The sequence below is a fragment of the Palaemon carinicauda genome, chromosome 5 (assembly GCF_036898095.1).
Source record: "Palaemon carinicauda isolate YSFRI2023 chromosome 5, ASM3689809v2, whole genome shotgun sequence".
Classification (NCBI taxonomy): Eukaryota; Metazoa; Arthropoda; class Malacostraca; order Decapoda; family Palaemonidae; genus Palaemon; species Palaemon carinicauda.
In genome coordinates this window covers 183,201,151-183,222,564 of record NC_090729.1, presented here as the reverse complement: position 1 = coordinate 183,222,564, position 21,414 = coordinate 183,201,151, and the positions used below count along the sequence as shown (strand labels likewise).

The 21,414-nt window shown below is 47.3% G+C and overlaps 1 protein-coding gene across 2 annotated transcripts in view; it reads left to right on the top strand.

Annotated features, from left to right (window-relative positions):
- The window catches only part of LOC137641669 (golgin subfamily A member 6-like protein 26), a 41,218-nt gene that overhangs the window by 6,416 nt on the left and 13,388 nt on the right, over positions 1-21,414 (top strand). For both annotated transcript variants that reach the window (XR_011044564.1, XM_068374445.1), the window contains exon 2: positions 12,855-12,992. Coding sequence is in view for 1 of the 2 variants with exons in the window: in XM_068374445.1 (XP_068230546.1) it covers positions 12,855-12,992 (138 nt within the window). In the remaining variant the exon portion in view is untranslated. The remainder of the gene's footprint in view (positions 1-12,854; positions 12,993-21,414) is intronic.

Genomic DNA, 21,414 nt, shown 5'->3' with positions numbered 1-21,414 from the left:
TCTGTTCTCCTGTGCCAGACCCGGCAGCAGCGTTTGAGGACGCCTTTCAGCACTCGTGGGACGGTCTCGACGTGTATGCTTTTCCCCCCTTCGTGATTCTCAAGCAGGTGCTCAACAGGCTCAGACAATCAAGGGCTGCAAGGATGACTTTGGTAGCGCCCTGGTGGCTGGAGAGGGAGTGGTTCGCGGATCTACAGGACCTGGCCACCCTTCCTCCGTGGCCCCTGACAGTAAGGGAAGATCTGCTGCACCAGCCCCACTTTTGAAGGTTTCACGAAAACCCTCAGTGCCTTCAGCTACACGCGTGGAGGTTTTCGAGCGCCTATTAAGGAAGGAAGGATATTCGGAGAAGACAGCTTCGAGGATGTCAGGGTATCTTCTGAAGTCCTCGAGAGTGGAGTACCAGGCCAAGTGGGCCACGTTTGTGAAGTGGTGTGCCACACAGAACCTGAGACCGTTGGATGCATCAGTCCACAAGATTGCGGACTTCCTGGTCCACCTGAGGGACGACCTGGGGATCTCCATTCCAGCCATCAAGGGTGTCCGCGCGGCCCTGGGACAGGTATTTCAACTCAGAGGCATCGACCTGGGGGCCTCTCGCCAGATTTCCATGCTCATCAGAAGTTTCGAGCAATCTTGTTCTCCCCGCGCCTCTCGGGCTCCGCAGTGGGACGTGGCCAAGGTTCTCAGGTTTCGAACCCCTCAAGGATATCCTGGATAAAGACCTCACCCTCAAGACAGTGTTCTTACTAGCTCTAGCCTCAGCCAAGCGTGTGAGTGAGCTCCACGGCTAGTCATTCGAGGTCTCACACTCAAAAGGATGGAAGGATCTGACCTTTAAGTTTCTGCCTGAATTTGTGGCCAAAACTCAGAACCCGGCCGTTGCGGACCCAAGGTTCGAGGGGTTCTCGGTTCCGGCAATCCCTCACTCAGACAACCCAGAAGACTTGCTCCTGTGCCCAGTGAGAACAGTCAGGAAAGCCAAACTTCGGCCAGCCATCAAAAGTCTGTTTGTCTCCTCAGGCCCGGTAAAGAGGGCAGTGTCTAAGAACACGATCTCCTTCTGGCTTCGGCAAGTCGTCAAGAGAGCTTACGACAGTGAGGGGTCTGCGGTCCCATGATATTAGAGGTCTTAGCACTTCTTTGGCATTTGACAGCAACATGGTAGTAGGCCAAATCATGTGTGCAAGCACATGGTCCAGGCAGTCCACCTTTACGGCTCACTACCTGAAAGACTGTACGAGGAAGTTCCTGGACTTTCTCCATTGGTCCAGTGATTTCCGCCATGCAACAAGTTTAAGACTAAAAACCCCGGGTAGCCCCAGGGAAGTAATCGCAAGCGGCACAAGTTTCCTCCTTACTCCCTTTCCTTGCTACCCTTTTTCCCCTTTCCTTTCCTTCTCCCATGTGAGAGATGGATGTTGTGGAAGCCCATATCTGGATCGTGCATAAAGGGGAGTTAGACAAAAAGGTAGACTTTTGCGTGCTTCCCCCGACTCTCCTACCCTGTACGTTGTGTCGTCTGGACCTAGCCTCCTACCTAGGTCCCGTGTCCTGGGATGGTAATGGTGGGTCTTCCTGCCTGTAAGTCCACCCCTGCCTCCTAAGGGGTAACTCTCCGAAGAAAGTAGTTTGAGGTAATTACTCCGTTTTGGAACAAATCACAAATTTTAAGTAATTTGTATTTTTCCTAACAGTACTTACCTCGAACTACTTTCGGGTTATTTCCCACTCATACTGCCCCGAGTGTCTTACAGGAGTTCGAAATACTGTAATACTTAAACATATGCTTACTGGCGACACAGACCTAGTAGCGCACTCTCACACGCTGACCCCGGGTCACCTCAGGGCACGTATCCATCCGCCACGGAGTTACCCGACAAGGGAAAACGGAGATAGGGGGAACTGCGCAGAATTCTTGGTCGGTTAGGGAGGAGATCCCAGATACTCCTAAGAAAGTAGTTCGAGGTAAGTAATGTTAGGAAAAATACTAATTACTTAAAATTTGTGATTTCACACTGAATATACAGGGAATCTTCTGAGGGTAAAGATAAAAGAACATCATAGACTGGTGGAACATAACCCTTTATCTCAACTCCACTGGAAAATCTTTGGCAGGAAAGGAATAGGTCTGTGGCTGCTTAATGCCTCAAACAGGCTGGACAGTTACTGGAACAAAAAAATTTCCTCTTCACATATTCACTTGTCCTTTGTCAATAGTTACTTTTGTAGCAGTGACTGGCTAGATACATATACAGTTCTGTAGCTGCACATCTTGAGTTTTCATCTTTTCTAATGTATCTGGCTACAATCACATTAGGCATGTTACAGAACAGTAATCACTAACGGTGCAGATTCATGTTCCATGCCTTTAATACTGTACCCGTCATCTCTGTAGATATGGGTTCTATACAGTACCTACTAGGTTAAAGTTCAAGGGATCTCAAAACTTAGGGGCCTTATTGGGAGTAGGGTATTGCGTCACTTGAAAGGAAGCAATTTATTTGGACATTTTTAAGATGGGATTAAGGCACAATGATAAAGTGATAAAAATAAATTTTTTTTTTTTCAATACAAACTATTATTATATCGCTAATACTCAAGATCTGGATTTCTTGGATCCTACATTTATAAATCCATTGGTGGTTGTAACGGCTGAGCAGTCATCTTTTCAGCGGGCTCTTGGGGTGATCGAAATAAACCTGATGAGACACTTCCTACACTGTATGTTGGGAGGAAGATTTCCATTGATGGGTTTTCACAAAACCCCACGGTTCTCAATATAGGCTGAACTACTGTACCCAATTCCTGACAAGCGGAGGACAGGTTTCTGCTCTGAAGGACTCCCATGAGGTAGTAAAGTCATCAAAATTAATTCCCCCGGGGCTCTACAAGCAGAAAAAGTTTTATTATTATTACTGTATTACAAACTAAGCTACAATCCTAATTGGTAAAGCAGGATGCTATAAGCCCAAGGACTCCAACAGGAAAAATTAGCCCAGTGAGGAAAGGAAACAAGAAAATAAATAACCTTCAAGAGAGGTAATGAGCAATCAAAATAAAATATTTAAGAACAGCAACAACATTAAATTGGATCTTTCATATATATACTATAAAAACCTAAAAAAACAAGATAGAATAGCATGCTTGAGTGTACCCTCAAGCAAGAGAGCTCTTACCCAAGACAGTGGAAGACCATGGTACAGAGGCTAGGGCACTAACGACAACTAGAGAACAATGGTTTGATTTTGGAGTGTCTTTTTAGCAGAGCTGCTTACCATAGCTAGTCTCTTATACCCTTACCAAGAGGAAAGTAGCCAGTGAACAATTACATTGTAGTAGTTAACCTCTTAAACAAAGAATTGTTTGATAATCTTAGTGTTGTCAGGTGTATGAGGACAGAAGAGAAATGTAAAGAATAGACCAGACTATTCAGTGCATGTGTAGGCAAAGAAAAAATTAGCCTTACCAAGAGGAAAGTAGCTAGTGCATAATTACATTGCAGTAGTTAACCTCTTGAACAAAGTAGAATTGTTTTGTAATCTTGGTGTTGTCAGGTATATGAGGACAGAAGAGAAATGTAGAGAATAGACCAGACTATTCAGTGTGTGTGTAGGCAAAGGAAAAATAAGCCGAAGGCAGAGAAGGGGATCTAATGTAGTACTATCGGGCCAATCAAAGGATCCAGTAACTCTTCAGTGGTTGTATCTCAATGGGTGGCTGAAAGGGGCACATCCTAATCTGTTGCCTCTGTATCCTGGTGAGGAAGCCTTAACCTCAGGGGTCTCATGTGAGAAACACTCAGCAGTCTGTTGTTTTGACAACAGCTGAAATACTAAACTTTGAAACAGCTTCTATGTCCACCTTGCAGACTTGTTCATGGTTGGACCACTGGTCAAGAACTGTTTTATACTACGCAGTCTGTAAACAGTATGAAGATCTTGTTTGGTCAGGGGCTAAGGTCCTTGAATTCCTGAGGGTCAGTTACAGATCTCTTTTGTTTCAAAACTGCTTTCCACATCATTTCAGTTTCGACAGTTCTATCAAATATCAAAGGACAGGCCTTGGAGGAGCTTATTCTGGTGGAGAAGAATGCCATAGAGTTGGCTTCCCATTGTCTAGGGATTTATTCTCCCATGTTTGTGGTTCTAGAATCCTTGGGTGTTTGGTGTACTATCATAGTCCTTTCAGTCTTAAACACCTTTGTGGTGAATTCCAGCTTCCCGATGGAGACAGTTCAGTCAGTTTTGGCTTCATTCAGGCAGGGAGATTGGATGATCTTCATAACTTGAAGGATGCTTACCTTCAAGTACCCATTCATCTGGAAAGCAGGGCCTTCCTTCGGTTCGTCTAGGCCTTGGGTGTTTTCCCGTTCAAAGCCCCTTTGCTTTGGCCTACCCATAGCTCCACATGTTTTCTCTCGGGGTAATGTCTGTGGTTTCTGCCATTCTTCACTGATGGGGAATTCTAATGCTCGGGTATTTATACGACTGGGTGGTTCAGGCGTCGTCTCTGTAGCAGTGTCTCCAGGCGAGGAATTCAGTTCTGAGCCTTTGTCAAGAGTTTGGCAATCGCATGAACCTCGAGAAGTCCTCCTAGACCTCATTCCAGACGACAACTTACCTGGGGATCATCCTTGGATGCCTGGATTTTGAGGGCTTTTCCATCCAGGACTCTGATAGACAAGCTGCACAGTCTTTTAGAAGAATTTCTATACAATATATATATATATATATATATATATATATATTATATATTATATATAATACATATACTGTACATATACACACGTATAAGCCATGTCTTATGAATCAGAGATATTCAGCTCAGAACAACCCTTATTGCCACTGCTGTGTATCTGCTGGTATTGTTAAACCACTGATGCATATTGTGGTATGATCCTTGACTCAGCATACCAATGCACAACATTTGAGTATCCCAGGATAGGTTTCCAGACAGTTGGAATGGGAGCTTCCTCCTGCCTAATGACGAGTATCCTATGTAAGGAATGAAAATGAAGGTTTGTATAATGTGTGGTAACAAATGACGAATTTGGAAGTAATTTGCATCTTTCCCTAGTTATAGAAACTTGAGTCTTCTACTCATGAAAGTATGTCATCACCAATCCCTTAGAAAGTCCCAGCTGCTATTGCAGTGCTTCCCCTAATTCCAGCAGGCAACTACTGGCCAGTTGTTGACACCTCTTTATGATTTTTAATTACAGTACCATATTCCAGTTTTGCTGTTATCATTCCCTTATGTAAAGGACTCATGTTTGTATAGTTGGGGAAAAATGTAAATTACTTCCAAATTTGTCTTATATCTAGTTTGTTCTGTAACTGGAATACAAACCATGCTATTTAATAGGGGTATTACTTTCGGTGTAGCTGAAATGACTAGCCATGAATTTTTAACGAGGGTTTACTACCCACACTGCTAGTTAGCGGTGGTAGGGGAGGGTAGCTTGCTTACCCCACCCCCCCACCCCCTTTCTCTCGCACACCTGTACTTGAGCTCACTTTGCTCTTGGCTCGGATGGTGGTCGTTTTTGTCGGCTCTCATCCTCGCCGTCAAATTGGAAGCCATTTAATTGCTTTTGTTCTTTTCTCTTTTTCTAGTTTCTGTATATGTGAAGTTGGCCTCTGCGATCATGCGCACCTGCCCTGGGTTTCCCGACCGCCCGTGGGGAACTTTCATGTTGGTGGTCGAGACTGATCCTCGCGCCCTTTGTCCTTCTTGTAGGGGCCAACGGTGTGATAGTACCAACAAGTGCAGTGAGTGTAGGGAGTGGTCTGCCTCCCAGTGGGAGAGGTTTTCGCGACGACGGAAGAAGTCCAAACGGGATATTTCTTCTTTGAAGGTTGCTTCGAAAGGAGAAAAACCCAAGGCCTCTTCTTCCGTTGCCCAAACCTCCTCCGAAGCTCCCACTCGGTCGGTCTCTTTCAGAGACTGTCGAGTGGTAGCGTAGACCGAGTTATTGTTAACCAACCTCGGGTCTTGAGAGATGATGTTGCTTCCTCTAGCGAAGCAGCTCCACCTCTCCCCCCGGGGGAGGATATGTCATTAACCTCCTTATTTCAGCTTGGTCCTCCTTGAGGCTTACGGATTCATCCTCCAAGGAGGTTTTGCTTAACTACATCCAATTGGGTGCTGCTGTCAAGCAATCATCGTCACCGTCAGAAGTTGATCCTCTGTCTCTGGTCGACGTTGTGGTGTCAGAGGTATCCAATGCAGTCTCACCCATCTCCTCTTCCACTCCAAACTTTACGGTAGCTGATGACTTAGTTTCTCCCGTTCCTGTTCAACCTACGAGGGGGGAACTAAGTCCATCGTCAGTCTCTACTGCTAGTGTTTCTCCCCCTCGAGAGAATTCACTTACTGAGACTCCTCTTCGGAGGACTGCAGAAGGTCAGCTTGCTGATCCAACGGTCCCCAGAGGGCGCATTCGTCGGAAGGCTTGCCTTCCTCTTAGCCATAGAGGCCTTCCTTCACCTGCGGTGAGGAGGCACCTCTTTGGTTCAACATCTTCGATGCAGTCCCCCCCGCAGAGGAGCCTCTAGACCAATCCATCTGTCACTGCACCTGCATTGGTCCTGGACCTCTCTGCAGATCTTTCGCGATCTCCTTCGGTGGAAGGTCGTTCTTTTAAAGGACACGTCGACCTTCCACCCGACAGACCTGCCGACCTGCCGTCGCCGTTCCTGCATGGGCCTAACAAGGCTCCATCCAAACATGCTATTGCGCGCCAACAATTTACGCGCTAGGCGCCCACGAAACCTGACAAGCGCTCTTTAGTAGCTCGTCAGGCCCCATCACTACGTGTTGACATTCATCCTAACCCTAACACAGGGCTTCAAGAGCGTACGCGCCAACACACGCATGCACTCCAACAAGAGCATAGCTCCATCACGCGCCATGAGCGCCCTCATGCGCACATGCGCCCACGATTTCCTGCACAAACTGTGCCCACGCGCCAACAGTCTCTTACACGCCCCCGCCCCCGCCCCCGCCCCCGCCCCCGCCCATGTGCGTGCCAACACTCACCTGCGCGCCGTCAATCTCCTGCGCAATGGTGCTCTCCTGCGCCCCAGCGCTCTTCCACGCCCCAACATTCTCCTGTGGGCCATGCTGCGCACCATCCTACACGCCAGGTAAAACCTGCTCGTCAACTTTCCAGTGATAGCAGGACTTCTGGGAAGTCAGCCATGCTGCCTTCTCCCGCACGCATCCGTAAGGATATGCGCGCGCGCCCTGCGCACACTCGTCATGAATCCACTGCGCAGTCTAGGGAACTTTCTCCTGTGCACGCGCCCCCTACGGCCGGCACAGACGCGCCCCACCACTCTCCCGCGCAAGCGTCAATATCCTCCCACGCGCAAGACTACACACCCCAAAGAACGACGTACGGCAAGGTCGCCATCGCCTTATTCCCCTCCCCGCAAGCGCATGCCACCGCGCTTTGTGGGAGAAGGGAAACTTCCAGAGGGGTCTAGGATCCCAAAGCTACCACAGGCAAACCCACCAATGATAGTGACTCCTCCCAGGGATCCTTAAATCCCTTTCCCTTCAAAGGGTATGTCTGACAGCGCGTCTGTCAGCCAACAGCCCTGGTTCAGTGCCCTGATCAGAGCCGTAGCTCAGGCTTTCAAGCCTGTCCTCTCTGAATTGGGACACAGAACCATGGCTTCTTCTACCCCTTTGAAGAGAAAAAGAGGAGTTCCTGACGCAGTCACTTCCCCAAGGGCGAAACTGACTCCACACAGACCTTCGAGGCAGGTTCCTTCTATTTCTCAGACTGCCTCTGCTTCCCTTTCAGACGAAGATTTCCCGTCTCCAAGGGAATCACGCGAGGAGAGACTTTCCCCCATCGCGCCAATGGAGGAAACCTCTTTTCACGCCGAGGGGTCCACTCAGGGATTGGAAGGAACATGCCACCCTCGTCAATGTTGGAGTCTTATATCCTTCCCAGGAAGGAATCTAAAGACTCCAAAACATTGCCTATAGGACCTAGACTAGGATGGAGCCAACTAGCCACTCAGGGAATGTCCAGGACTCTCCCCAAGAAGAGCCTTCGGGGATAGAAGGAGACTTCACTGCAAGTCGTACAACAGGAGGAGACTAGCAAGAAACAGAACATGTATTTAGGCAAGTTCTGACTCTAATGAGGGGTCTCAACGGGTATTCCGAGCCAGAGATCCCTCCTCGAGAGGGCAAAGACACGGTCTGAGACCGCGTCTTTGGTACTCAAAAGCCCTCTAAGACCAGTGCAGCCCTGCCCTGGTCTCAAGGGGTAAAGAGTACCAGGGACAAGATCTCACAACGGCTCTCCGAGATGTCCTCCTCCAACCGTTCCGGTACCATCAACAAGCTCCTCCCACCTCCTCGTGTACAGCAGAGGAGGTACTTCGAGATCCTAGAGGAGCCTTGTCTAGCTCTTCCACTTCACCACTCGCTGAAAGAGCTAACCAGGGTAGTTGCTCTTGAGAGACTCCAACCGGCAGGTCTCATTCTCGGCAGCTGAGATCTTCAATCAGGAGAAAGTCGCGAAGTGTGTTATGCAAGCCACTTCATTGCTCGATATCTGGTTGGGAACCTTAGGTATCCTGATACGTTCTGAGGATTTCTCCAAGGAACATACCAGGAAAGCTATGGAAACCTTCCTTCTCTCAGGTACTCGCACGATCGAGTTCTGGCCCACCAAGTCTTGAACTTGTGGGCAAATACCATCCTGAAACGTCGGGATGCAGTAGCTGAGAGATTCCATCAGAAGGTCCCTAGCGCCGAGATCAATAGGCTCAGACATTCCTCCATAGAGGGGTCTGTTCTTTTTGAGCCTAAGGATGTGGAACATGCCACTGAGAGGTGGAGGAAGTCTCATCAAGACTCCCTCCTTCATAGGGCATTAACATCCAAGCCCTATAAGCCTCCAGCACCACAGCAGTCCCGTCCAGTCAAGACCACTACGACGACAACAGCAGCGAAGACTATGATGTCTAAGCCCTTTCCTATCAAAGAAAGGAAAGGCAAAAAGTCCTCCAGGGATGGCAAAATTCGTAGAGGGGCAGCCGAGGCTGCAAACGCCAGGATAGGCAGTCCCCCTGCATTTCCACCAGAGGGGGGATGCCTACAAAGTTGCTCAAATAGGTGGAAGCAACTCGGGGCTGATTCTTGGACAATCTGCGTGATCAGTCTAGGATATCGCGTCCCGTTCATAACATCTCTATCTCCCCTGAAGACGAATCCAATGTCATTGAGCTCCCTTGCCATGGGATCGGCAAGGAGGCAAGCCCTTCGGGCAGAAGTCCAGACCCTGTTGAAGAAGGGCGCTCTCCAAGAGGTCCTCGACGGATCCCCAGGCTTCTTCAGTCGACTCTTTCTTGTAAAGAAGGCGTCTGGAGGCTGGAGACCAGTCATCGACCTTTCAGCTCTGAACAAGTTTGTCAATCAAACTCCGTTCAGCACGGAGACGGCAGACACGGTCAGACTAGCACTAAGACCGCAAGACTTCATGTGCACACTGGACCTAAAGGACGCGTACTTCCAGATCCCAGTCCATCCGTCTTCAAGGAAGTACTCAAGATTCAGCCTAGACAACAGAATGTACCAGTTCAAGGTGCTGTGCTTCGGTCTTTCCACAGCACCACAAGTCTTCACCAGTGTTCACCCTATTATCATCTTGGGCACACAGGATTGGCATCCGTCTCCTCCGTTATCTGGACGACTGGTTAATCCTAGCAGACTCGGTGTCAACCCTTCTTCAACACTGAGACAAACTTCTGAGACTTTGCCAAGATCTGGGGATCATGGTAAATCTCGAGAATTCTTCCCTGCTTCCCACTCAAAGACTGGTATACTTAAGCATGATTATAGACACCACTCTCCACAAAGCCTTCCCATCAGACGACAGGATATCAATGCTGAGGAAGGTTGCAAAACCTTTTCTCAGACGAGAAGAACTTCCACCCCAATCGTGGTCACCTTTCATCGCTGGCCCGTCTAGTTCCCAATGGTCGTCTCAGGATGAGATCCCTCCAGTTCCGACTCAAGTCCCGGTGGAATCAAGCGTACGACTCCCCTGACATCCAGATCCCCATGGGACCTGCGGAACTGATGGATCTCCAGTGGTGGGTGGCAGACGAGAACCTACGAAAAGGAGTGGATCTTCTCGTCCTCCCCCCGGATTTCATGCTGTTTTCGGACGCTTTAAAAAAGGGGGGGGGGGGTGGCACGTGCTGCACCACATGACCTCAGGCCTCTGGTCAGAGTCAAAAAAGTATCTCCACATAAATCTCTTAGAAATGAAGGCCATCTCTCTAGCCCTTCAACAGTTCCAACAGTACCTGGCAAGTCACTCTGTGGTGGTGATGAGCGACAACACCACAGTAGTGGCCTACATCAACAAACAAGGAGGTACTTTTTCGCAGCAACTATCCCATCTAGCAGTAGAGATACTGAGATGGGCCGAAATCCACTCGATACCACTATCGGCACGCTTCATTCCCGGCAAGAGGAATGTGCTCGCCGACAACCTGAGCAGAGCATCTCAGATAGTGAGTACTATGTGGTCTTTGGATCATCTAGTAGCCAACAAAGTCCTGACTTTGTGGGGTTCTCCGACTGTGGACCTCTTCACAACGGCCCTGAACTTCAGGCTCCCGCTGTACTGTTCCCCAGTCCCTGACCCCAAGGCTCTCTGGCAAGATGCTTTCCAACAACGGTGGGACAACATCGACGTTTACGCCTTTCCCCCGTTCTGTCTGAGGAGGAGGGTACTCAACAAGACCAGAACATCGGTCAATCTTTCAATGACCCTCATAGCTCCGCTATGGCATCATGCAGAGTGGTTCCCGGACCTTGTGCAACTCCTAACGGAGCCGCCAAGAGAACTCCCTCCACGACACAATCTACTCAAACAACCACACGCGATCATCTTCCACAAAGCCGTAGGTTCACTACGACTTCACGCCTGGAGACTATCCAGCATCTCCTCTCTGAGAGAGGATTTTCACAACAAATTCCAATCAGGATGTCTGGACACCTGCGAAAGTCATCAGCTGCAGTCTACCAGGCAAAGTGGAAAGTCTTCTGTGGTTGGTGTCGTGGAAGGGGTAAGTCTTCACTCGATGCCACTATTCCAGCATTAGCGGAGTTCCTCGTGTATTTGTGTGAAGAAATGTGCCTATCAGTCTCGGCAGTGAAAGGCTATCGCTCAGCCTCAAGCCTCGCCTTCGAGCTGAAAGGAATGGACATTTCTTCATCGCTAGAACTTTCTCTACTCATACGGAGTTATGAACTTACCTGCCCTCAGTCGGAAGTGAGACCTCCCCCATGGAACGTGGTTCGAGTTCATCAGATCGCCACCTAACCTGAAAGACAGTGTTCCTGCTAGCTTTGGCCTCGGCCAAGCGAGTCAGTGAACTTCATGGTCTCTCATATGACATCGCCCATTCAAGGGGATGGGGGGAGGTAACGTTCAGGTTTGTCCCTGAGTTTATTGCTAAAACTCAGAATCCGGGAGGAGCGGATCCTCGATTCGACTCCTTCCAGATTTCTAGTCTCTGTACTGTAACAGATGACCCAGACCATCTCTTACTATGCCCAGTAAGGAGCTTGAGGCTGTACCTCAAAAGAATAGCCGCAGCCCGTCCTCGTGTGCCAGCACTATTCGTCAACACAGGAAGGACTAAGAGGAGGGTCACCAAGAACACCATCTCTGCATGGATTCGCAGGGTCACTGACCTGGCACTGTATCCAGACCCTCCTCCGTCACGTCACCCCAGAGCACATGATGTCAGGGGCATAGCTACGTCCCTTTAAAAGAAATTTTTCAGTGACGCAGGTTCTTCAAGCTGGGGTGTGGAAACGGCAAACCACGTTTACATCCAACTACCTGCAAGACGTGACCCACAGGAGACTCGATACTTTCTCTATCGGTCCTGTGGTGGCTGCACAACAGCTGGTTTAAAACCTCAAGCTCCTTATTGGACAAGTAGCAGAAGGTTGAGGGCATTGTTACCCGGTTTTAGTCTGCATGAATGAAAAGGTTTGACTGGCCCTTATTTTTTTCTTCATCATCCTCTCTCTTGGGAAAAGCAGCATCCAGGGTTCTCTGCATAGTTGACCTCAAACCACTGCAGGTAAACCATGCTCCCTTGTGTTCCTAGTATTAATATTAATACTGTTACGTCCCCATACCCTGACGAGGTGGTATTGGGAAAATCCTAGTCAACAAGTTTCCATCTAAAGAACTTCAGAACAACTTTCTAGGACGAGTCACACTTCATACCTTCACACACAGCTTGCGTAGGCCGCAGACCTTGCGTAGCAAGGTTTTAGCAAGGTGCAGGGACTCCTTATTTCTTGAGTGCTTATACACTCAAATAAGGAGCCCCGGGCAAAGCCAAAAGCTAGACTGGCTGGGACGTCCACCCTTCCTAATGGGCGAGTCACCCCTATTAAATAGCGTGGTTAGTATTCCAGTTACGGAACAAATGACAAGTTCGTAGATAATTTGTATTTTTCCTAACTATACAAACCTTAACTATTTAACCAAACTTGCCTGCCAGTGCTATCCCCCTTGAAGTCCTACCTCCGATCAAAGTGAGCTCAAGCACAAGTGTGTGTGTGTGTGGGGGGGGTGTGTGGTTTTAGCAAGATACCCTCCCCTACCCCCGCTAACTAGCGGTGTGGGTAGTAAACCCTTGTTAAAAATTAATGGCTTGTCATTTCAGCTACGCCGAAAGTAGTACCCCTATTAAATAGCTAAGGTTTGTATAGTTAGGAAAAATATAAATTATCTACAAATTTGTCATTTCAGTATTTGCATTTATCTTTTTATTTTTCTTTCATTTCAGCACTACAGGATGAGTTACATAGCAGAAAGTCAGGCACATGGAACTGGAAATTCAAAGCCCCTAACACAGTCACACAGTCTACAGGACCAGGCACATTTAATGGCTCTGACATCTGAGTGGGGACATAGTGTCTTTGAGGTAAGGGTAGTAACTAACCTATCACCCCCTATATATTCATTTATGTATATTCATTTTTACAAGACTTAGAATAGCAGTTACCATATGTTGATATTTATGGTAAAACCTTCATATAGGAAGTCATTACAGTATATTCAATCCGAGGCTCCGTCTCAGATAATGTAAGACATAAACTGAAGTTCTTTTTCTTCTTGTAAATAATCATTTAGGATCTATTATTGTACTTGAAATGTAAAACATATTACAGCACTGAATGTACATTTCTGTCATAAGGGTGAAGTCAAATTCATTAAAATATTATTGGGTGCTGGCAATATTAATGTCTCCACCTGTTTCTTATATACAAATAATGATATACAGTAGGGTCCCGAATTATGCGAGAATTTGGTCGATTAATGACCTCGTGTAAATGGAAAATCGCGAATTTCGAAACACACAACTAACAGAAATAATTCCATTGCGGCCATGGCAACCAGCAATTTGCCTATTCAAATGTGTTTACTACCCATTTCCAATACTTTCTTTGTACTATACTGTATTTCTTTATAATATCAAATTGTTCTTGTAAATAAATAAAACATTTAATATACTTTTAAAGTTCTAATAACTTGAAAAATGGTTAAAATTACAACCAGGATAGGTGTAAACACCATATATTTCCCGTTATAACACAACAAAAATACAGACAAATTTTAATGTTTGTCATATCTATTGTATAATACAACTGGTGAATAGCAAAACCATCACTCTATAGACTAGCTTGTTGTATGATTGAAAATCCAGAATTATCAAAATAAAGGCGATTTTATATCATGCGTTTCCTAAACACGCTAAAAAGCACAATAGAAAACGACAACCAATGTTTTGTTTACGTTTATCTCTGATCACAACGAAGAAACAGACGCATTTATACATCTGTGTTTTTGAATTGACAGCAATTTTACCAAGTATAGATTATATGTTGAATTTGTTATTACCAATGTTCTAATTATTTTTTATTAGAACTTTCAAATAAATGAAATGAATGCCATTTATGAAATGTTTTTCTTTATGATGCCGCCTGAAACGGAAACCTTCCATTTGTTTACGCTCCATCTTCGATCATAATAAACAAACGAATGCATTAAACACACATGATCTAAGTCATAACTAATGATATTACAAACATTTAGTAAACATTATGTTATTACAAATATTTTACTTACCCTCTCGAGAGGGTTACAATCTCACTAACCCGGGCCCCGGATGCGAGTGCAAATAGGAAAATAACATTTTGGGCAAATCCTTTACGCACACTCCTCATTGTTCAGCAGTGAAGCGAAATGAAGAACTTTATCTAAAGACCATGAAATGGGCTTTGGAGGTGCTGAAGGTCTGAGCCTAGCACAGGCTTTCGGAATGTTATTAAAAATCTCGTTAGCGAGGTCGACCTGGAAGGCATATAAAATGGGTCTTGTCAAAGCAGATTTACACGTTGAAATCGTGTTAGCTGCTAATCCTTGACCATGGAGGTGGATGAAGAAAGATAAGCAGAGGTCCGTCGAGATCTCTTGCGGATTCTTCGCCTTGACAAAGGCCACCCATATTCTCCAAGATGACTCATTTTGCCTTCTAGTAGATTTGCACTTATATTCCTCTAGGAAGTCTATACTGTTTTTCGAAATCCCGAAACGCTTTCTCACCGCTAGGGAGAGAAAACCATGAGCTGCAGGGTCCGGGTTTTCTGTAATGAAGCGCAGACAGTCGACTTCTGGACTCGCTGGGTCAGAACTGGATCTGGTAACGGTAGAAACTTCAGCCGTAGTTCCAATGCCAGAGGGAACCACACGCTGTTCGGCCACTTGTGAGCCACTATTGCCGCTACTCCCTTGAAGGATCTCAATTTGTTGAGGACCCTCAACAGAAGGTTGTGAGGAGGGAACAGGTAAATCCTGGACCATCTGTTCCAGTCGAGGGACATCGCGTCCACTGCTTCCGCCAAGGGGTCCTCGTACGGGGACACGTAAAGGGGTAACTTCTTCTTGTCTTTCGTCGCAAAGAGGTCTATCTGCAGTTCTGGGACTTGACTCAAGATGAAGGAGAATGATCCTGCGTCTAGGGACCATTCCGACTCTATCGGTGTGAACCTGGATAGAGCGTCCGCTGTCACATTGCGGACTCCTTGAAGGTGAACTGCCGACAGGTACCACTTCTTCTTTTCCGCCAGTCGAAAGATGGCCAACATCACCTGGTTGAGAGGTGGTGACCTCGATCCTTGTCGATTCAAGCCTCTCACAATCACCTCGCTGTCCAGCACCAACTTTATGTGGGTCGAGCGACGCGGGGAGACTTTCTTCAAGGTAAGGAGTACTGCCATAGCCTCCAGAAAGTTTATGTGAAATGTCTTGAATAGATTGGACATGGTCCCTTGGGCCTTCTTCCGATGAGAATGACCTCCCCACCCCTCCTTCGCGGCGTCTGTGTGAATAGTCAACGAGGGGGGAGGTGGCTGAAGAAGTACCGACTTCTTTAGTCACCTGGCTTGGGACCAAGGCCTGAGAAGAGTACGTAGACGAAGCGGAACTGGTCTTCTCAGATCTCTTCATGCGTTTGATGCATAATTTCTCCAAACTCCGGTTGCATCCTTTAGCTGTGCTCTTAGCACCGGGTCTGTTACTGAAGCAAACTGGAGAGAACCCAGCACTCTCTCCTGTTCGCGTCTTGATATCCTTTCGGAATCCAGAAGTCTCTTAACAGAGCCCGCTATCTCCTTCCTCTCCTTTTTGCCGGGATGGAGAATCGGTGTGACACTAGGTCCCAGTGGATTCCCAACCACTGGAATTTTTGAGATGGAGAAAGTCGAGACTTTTTTCTGTTGATCTTGAAGCCTAGATACTCTAGGAACTGGATCACCTGCAGAGAAGCTTGCAAGCATTCCGTCTTGTATGCTGCCCACACCAACCAGTCGTCCAGGTAGGCTACCACCTGGATTCCCTTTAGGCGCAATTGTTTGAGAGCTACGCTCGCAAGCTTCGTGAAGATCCTTGGGGCTATGTTTAGCCCGAATGGCATAGCTTTGAAGGCATAGAGTCTTCGATGTTGCTTGAACCCTAGGTAGGGGGAGAGACGGCGATTGATTGGAACGGGCCAATAGGCGTCTGACAAATCTATGGAGACGGTAAATGCCCTCTTGGGCAGTAAGGTCCTTATGTGTTGCAGTGTTAGCATCTTGAACTTGCAGTTCACTATGAACTTGTTAAGTGGCGACAAGTCCAGAATGACTCTGAGTTTTTCTGAGTCCTTCTTGGGAACACAAAACAGCCTCCCTTGGAATTTGATGGACTTTACCCTTCGGATCACTTTTTTCTCCAACAGTTCTTGAATGTACTCCTCCAGAACGGGGGTGGAGTGTTGGAAAAATCGAGGGCACGGGGGTGGAGTGCTGTACCAGCTCCAACCCAGTCCATTCTTGAGTAGGCTGTGGGCCCAGGGATCGAAGGTCCACCGATCCCGAAAATTCTGAAGTCTCCCTCCTACTGGTACCACCTCACTTTGACTGCTGTCCTGAGGTCTTGCCTCCCTGACCGCGACCACCCCTGAATCCCCTCCCCCTTGAGGGGCGCCTAGACGAGCCTCTGGCTGCTCCTCTAGGCTTTGCTCGAAAGGTAGTTGACTGCCCTTCGAACGTTGGGTTAAATGCCGGGGACTGCGTCGACACGGCTTGGGGTACCCACTGGAATGTGGTCGGGGTTTGTGCCACCATCTGGGGCACTGAAGGCATAGGCAATTGCTGTTGCTGTTGCTGTCTGAATGGCTTGGCTGGTCGAGAGGGTAGTCTAGTCTTCTTAGTCTTCCTCTTTGGTTGGGGACCCTCATCCGGGGAAGACTTTCTCTAGAGAGATAAGCCCCACTTCTGGAGAAGGTTTCTATTCTCCGTGGCAGCCTTATCTACAACCTCCTTGACCGATTCGCTAGGGAAAAGGTCTTTGCCCCAAATGTTGGAGGAGATTAGTTTCCTTGGCTCGTGCCTCACCGCAGCCGAGGCGAACACGAACTCCCTACAAGCTCTCCTCGCCTTGACGAAGCTGTAAAGGTCCTTCGTCACTGTGGCCAGATGAATCTTAGCCACTACCATGAACATCTCATGAACCTTGGGGTCACTTGCCATTGTCTCAAGAGTGGTTTGAAGAGACATTGAGGCAGCCAGTCTTTCTTTCGTCTCGAGCTCCCTTCGCAAAAGAAAGTCAGACAGCTTGGGGAGGTTCTCACCGAACTGACGTCCGGCAATGTCAGCCTCCAACTTCCCGACTGAGAAGGTCAGATGGACATCCTTCCAGTCCTTGTGGTCCAAGGATAGGGCCAGAGACAAAGGTTTACACTCCTCCAAGGAGGGGCATGGCTTGCCAGCCTCGACTGCTTTTAGCACAGCCGCAAACCCTTTCTGCATAAAGGGGAAGGCTCTAGCAGGAGAGGACACAAAGGAAGGGTGCTTCTTACTCAAGGCAGGAACCTTTGAGTTTGTGAAGCCCCTCTCTTTCATCGAGCACGATAGCAAAGCTTGAGCCTTAGCATGGTACATAACTATGACCTCTTTCGGCTGTCTCCTCCTTTGAAGCTGGTTCCTTCCTTAGACGGACATAGCAGTCCGGATACGACCCCTTGCTGGGCCAGAATTCCACCTCCTCAAGGGGAACTGAGCCCAACTTCTCCGACATGACGATCTTTCCAGTCGTCATCGGCATGTGCTCAGCATACCTCCAAGGGTTAGCATCAGAGAACAAGGGAAGGTCTTTCATGCTGAGCCTCTTCTGGGGCCCACGTGATGCTGCAATTCTCCGCATCTCCAGCTCCATTGCAGCCGCCTTCTCATTATTCTCCTTCTGCATCTGTTGGATCATTCCAATGATGGAGGAAAGGGTCTTTCCCAGCTCTTCTGGGAGAGCGGACGATGTTGAGGGAATAGGTTCAGAGGCCTGAACCGGAGTAGCCGACATCTCGTCGGTCTCTTCCTCTTCAATGTCTGGAGCCTGATCTTCATCCTGGTCTTCTGCCAGAAGGTCCTCTTCCAGACGCTCGGACACCTCCGACATCCTGTCGTCCAACTGGATGTCCTGCAGGGCGACCGCGACTTCAGCATCCACAGGGATCTGAACTACCGGTATCTCCACTTGAGGCTGGGGAATCACTGCCTCAGCTGATGCTCTGGGGAAAAGGTAAGCCCTCATCTTCTCACTTGGAAGATAGGGCCCAGAGGTGTTCTTCTGGAAACCCCTTACCCAGGCACGAAGCTTCTCCCTTGCTACATCCCTTGACTCCGCCGTCCTAGGGGAATCAAAAGCCTCAGCAATCAGGTTTGTGCACACGGTACATACCTGCGGATCCCAATATCGGAGATCACCTTTGGAGACAGCGCATGCTGCGTGCCTCCTACACAAATCATGTCCGCAGAAGTTCTTGCTGCGGACGTTGCAAAAGACGCTTCCACACTTCGGATGGGCCTCCTGTAAAGAGAAGAAATTTCCATGAATATCAAGTGAACTACGTATCACTGGATATACATAGCTTCATAATTAAACGGAAATGAAAGACACACACTTGTGTTTCCCGCACAGTTAATTGCTGCAACCTTCCAGATAATAAAATCGTATGGTTAATCTATCTTAGAGCAACCAATGAATAATTTCCAGAGGAAACAGGTGTAGCTCACACCTAAAGGATGATTTTAAAATACCGGATAGTAGACAAGAAAGAACTCACTTTCTTTATCTGTAAGGCAACACCAAGGGGCTGTGCAAGATAACGCAGGAGTGTTAGAAAACACAGTGTTGTAACAATACTATACTATAGTTTTCTCCCTACAGTATATACTATACTGAAGAATACTGGTTACAGTATAGAAGGTAATGTGCCGGCCGGCACACATCTTAACTAGATCTAAAGTATACTACTTAAGAGCTATAAGGCGGCAGAACGCTGGTTCAAATGCATGTGCCGGCCGGCACCTGCAAGTGCCAGCCGGTAATACTGCCGGCCAGCAACTACACAAGGTAGCACCCGGCTGCCGGCCACCACTCGTAGCGACCGGCAGACAATGGCATGATAATAGCCGGCCGGCAAAGGTATGCAACCGATGCCGGCCGGCAGCAAAAGAACCAGAGAACTCCGACTGCCCGGCTGCCGGCCACTTAGGCCGGCAGCCGGCTAGGGTACAACACTAGAAGAAAACAGAATGGATGCCGGGATAAGAGACTGTACTACCTCATAGCCCGGCAACCCGAAAGAGTGCACATAAGGAAGGGGAGAATATAATTTCAGGCTTCCTGACCAATGCCATCTGGCTCTACAGACAAACATGGATGAGGGACCAAGAGAGGTCCGGGAGCACTCAAAGCAGAAGACCTTTGCCGGCAGAGAGTGGGCACTCTCTGCCGGCCGGCAAGGGACTAAGTCAACTCCACATCCTAACCTATGCTAGGTACAGATGTAGAATGACGGACAGTAATGTAATGGCTAGGCCATTACAGAGGAAAGAGGGGGAAAGGACGAAGAGGGTCCTACCAACCTTGCTTTAGTAATGAATCACCCGCAGCCAAGAAAACTCATCTTAGCCTAAGGGAGATCCGAGGAGGGAGGCCAGCAATACTTGCCAACCCCCGCAGGACCAAAGCAAGGAAGGTGTTGCTATTCCCAGAAAAAGGATCCTATCCTCAACACCGAGAACAGCAACACTGGACTAGTCTGCTAGATCACAAGAAGAAGGAATCATCTCGTACAGAAACCTTCGAAAGTGACCTAAGGAGGCTAAGCCTCCTATGTCTGTGTCAGTCTAGCAAGGGAGTCTCAACCACAAGCCAGACATAACAGACTCAGACTAAGAACTCTGATGTTCTGCCCCCTCTCTGAAACCAGACTTATTGGAAACAGGAAGGAACAGCAACACCCTAATACGTATAGTTGTATCGAAAATTAATTCAGATACACCACTAGGGTTAAGCCCAAGGCTTAAACAGAGGGAAAGGGATTGCACACCTTCTCCGAAGAGAAGAGAGCAACCGGGGAGTGTGAGAAAGTATACTAAGGCCCTATAGGCAACTTAGCCTGGGTACCAAGAGAATCGATTACCTAAATCACCGAAACTCACTCGTATACTATCTTGGAAGAAATCAATATAATCTTAAATGCATAAAACTGCCTAAAGCTTCAATAAAATTTTTAAAACACTCTGAAATCTAAATATCATGCAGGAAAGTACTAGGGCCAAACGACTACGCTACACGGTCTAGCGTAGGCCAGAATCGGCGAATCCTTCGCCGAGACAAACAATACTAAAAGTATCATATAAAGAAATCCTAAGTAACGCTAAACAGCTAAAATTATTAAAGCGAAACAGCCGGGAACGTCGCTCTGGCTAACTAAATAACTCATACCTAGCGAGCGACAGCGTCCAGGACGCCTCCGGTAGGCAACAGCTCTTGTAACAAAGATATTACTATTAATCACTTTGAAAATCACCAAGAGCCTACATTTATACATAAAAGAAATAATACTCAACTTATCAGAAGCAGGAGAAGTTGGAGAAAGCATAATTAATTGATTAAATCCAAGAATTGTGAGAAACACAGGAAAAAACACCGAGTTGTTGAGCTACGCAAAAAGGAATACAGATAGCGCCGTGAGCGGCGCAATGCACGCTTACGAAACGGGACAGGAGAGATACCTTGCGAGCGGCTCTCCTTTTCTTTCTCGTTTTCATTTTCTTGCCAATTGACCCCTTCGAAGTGTTATCTCTGTTCGGGGTGCAGATTGCCATGTGGCGTGTCAAGAATACGTCCTCTGATATTTCGCGATTTCCCTGGTTCTTTTATTAGGGATATTCGCTCCAGGAGTTAGAATTCTGGGTACCTTAAGGTAAATTCTCTGGGAATATCGCCGTAGTTGTAATATACCCAAGGAAGCTACCCTATAGGAACTTCCATCAGGACGACATGGCTTGAGCCCAAAAACAGTTATTATTATTATTATTATTATTATTATTATTATTATTATTATTATTATTATTATTATTACTTGCTAAACTACAACCGTAGTTGGAAAAGCAGGATACTATAAGCCAAGGGACTCCACAGGGAAAATAGCTCAGTGAGGAATGGAAACAAAGAAAAATAAAGTAATTTAAGAAGAGCAACAAGATTAGAATAAATATCTCCTATATAAACTATAAAAGCTTTTAACAAAACAAGAGGAAGAGAAATAAGATGGAATAGTGTGCTCAATTGTACCGTCAAGCAAGAAAACTCTAACCCAAGACAGTGGAAGACCATGGTACAGAAGCTATAGCACTACCCAAGATTAGAGAACAAAGTTTTGATTTCGGAGTGTCCTTCTGGAAGAGCTGCTTACCATAGCTAAAGAGTCTCTTCTACCCTTACAAAGAGGAAAGTGG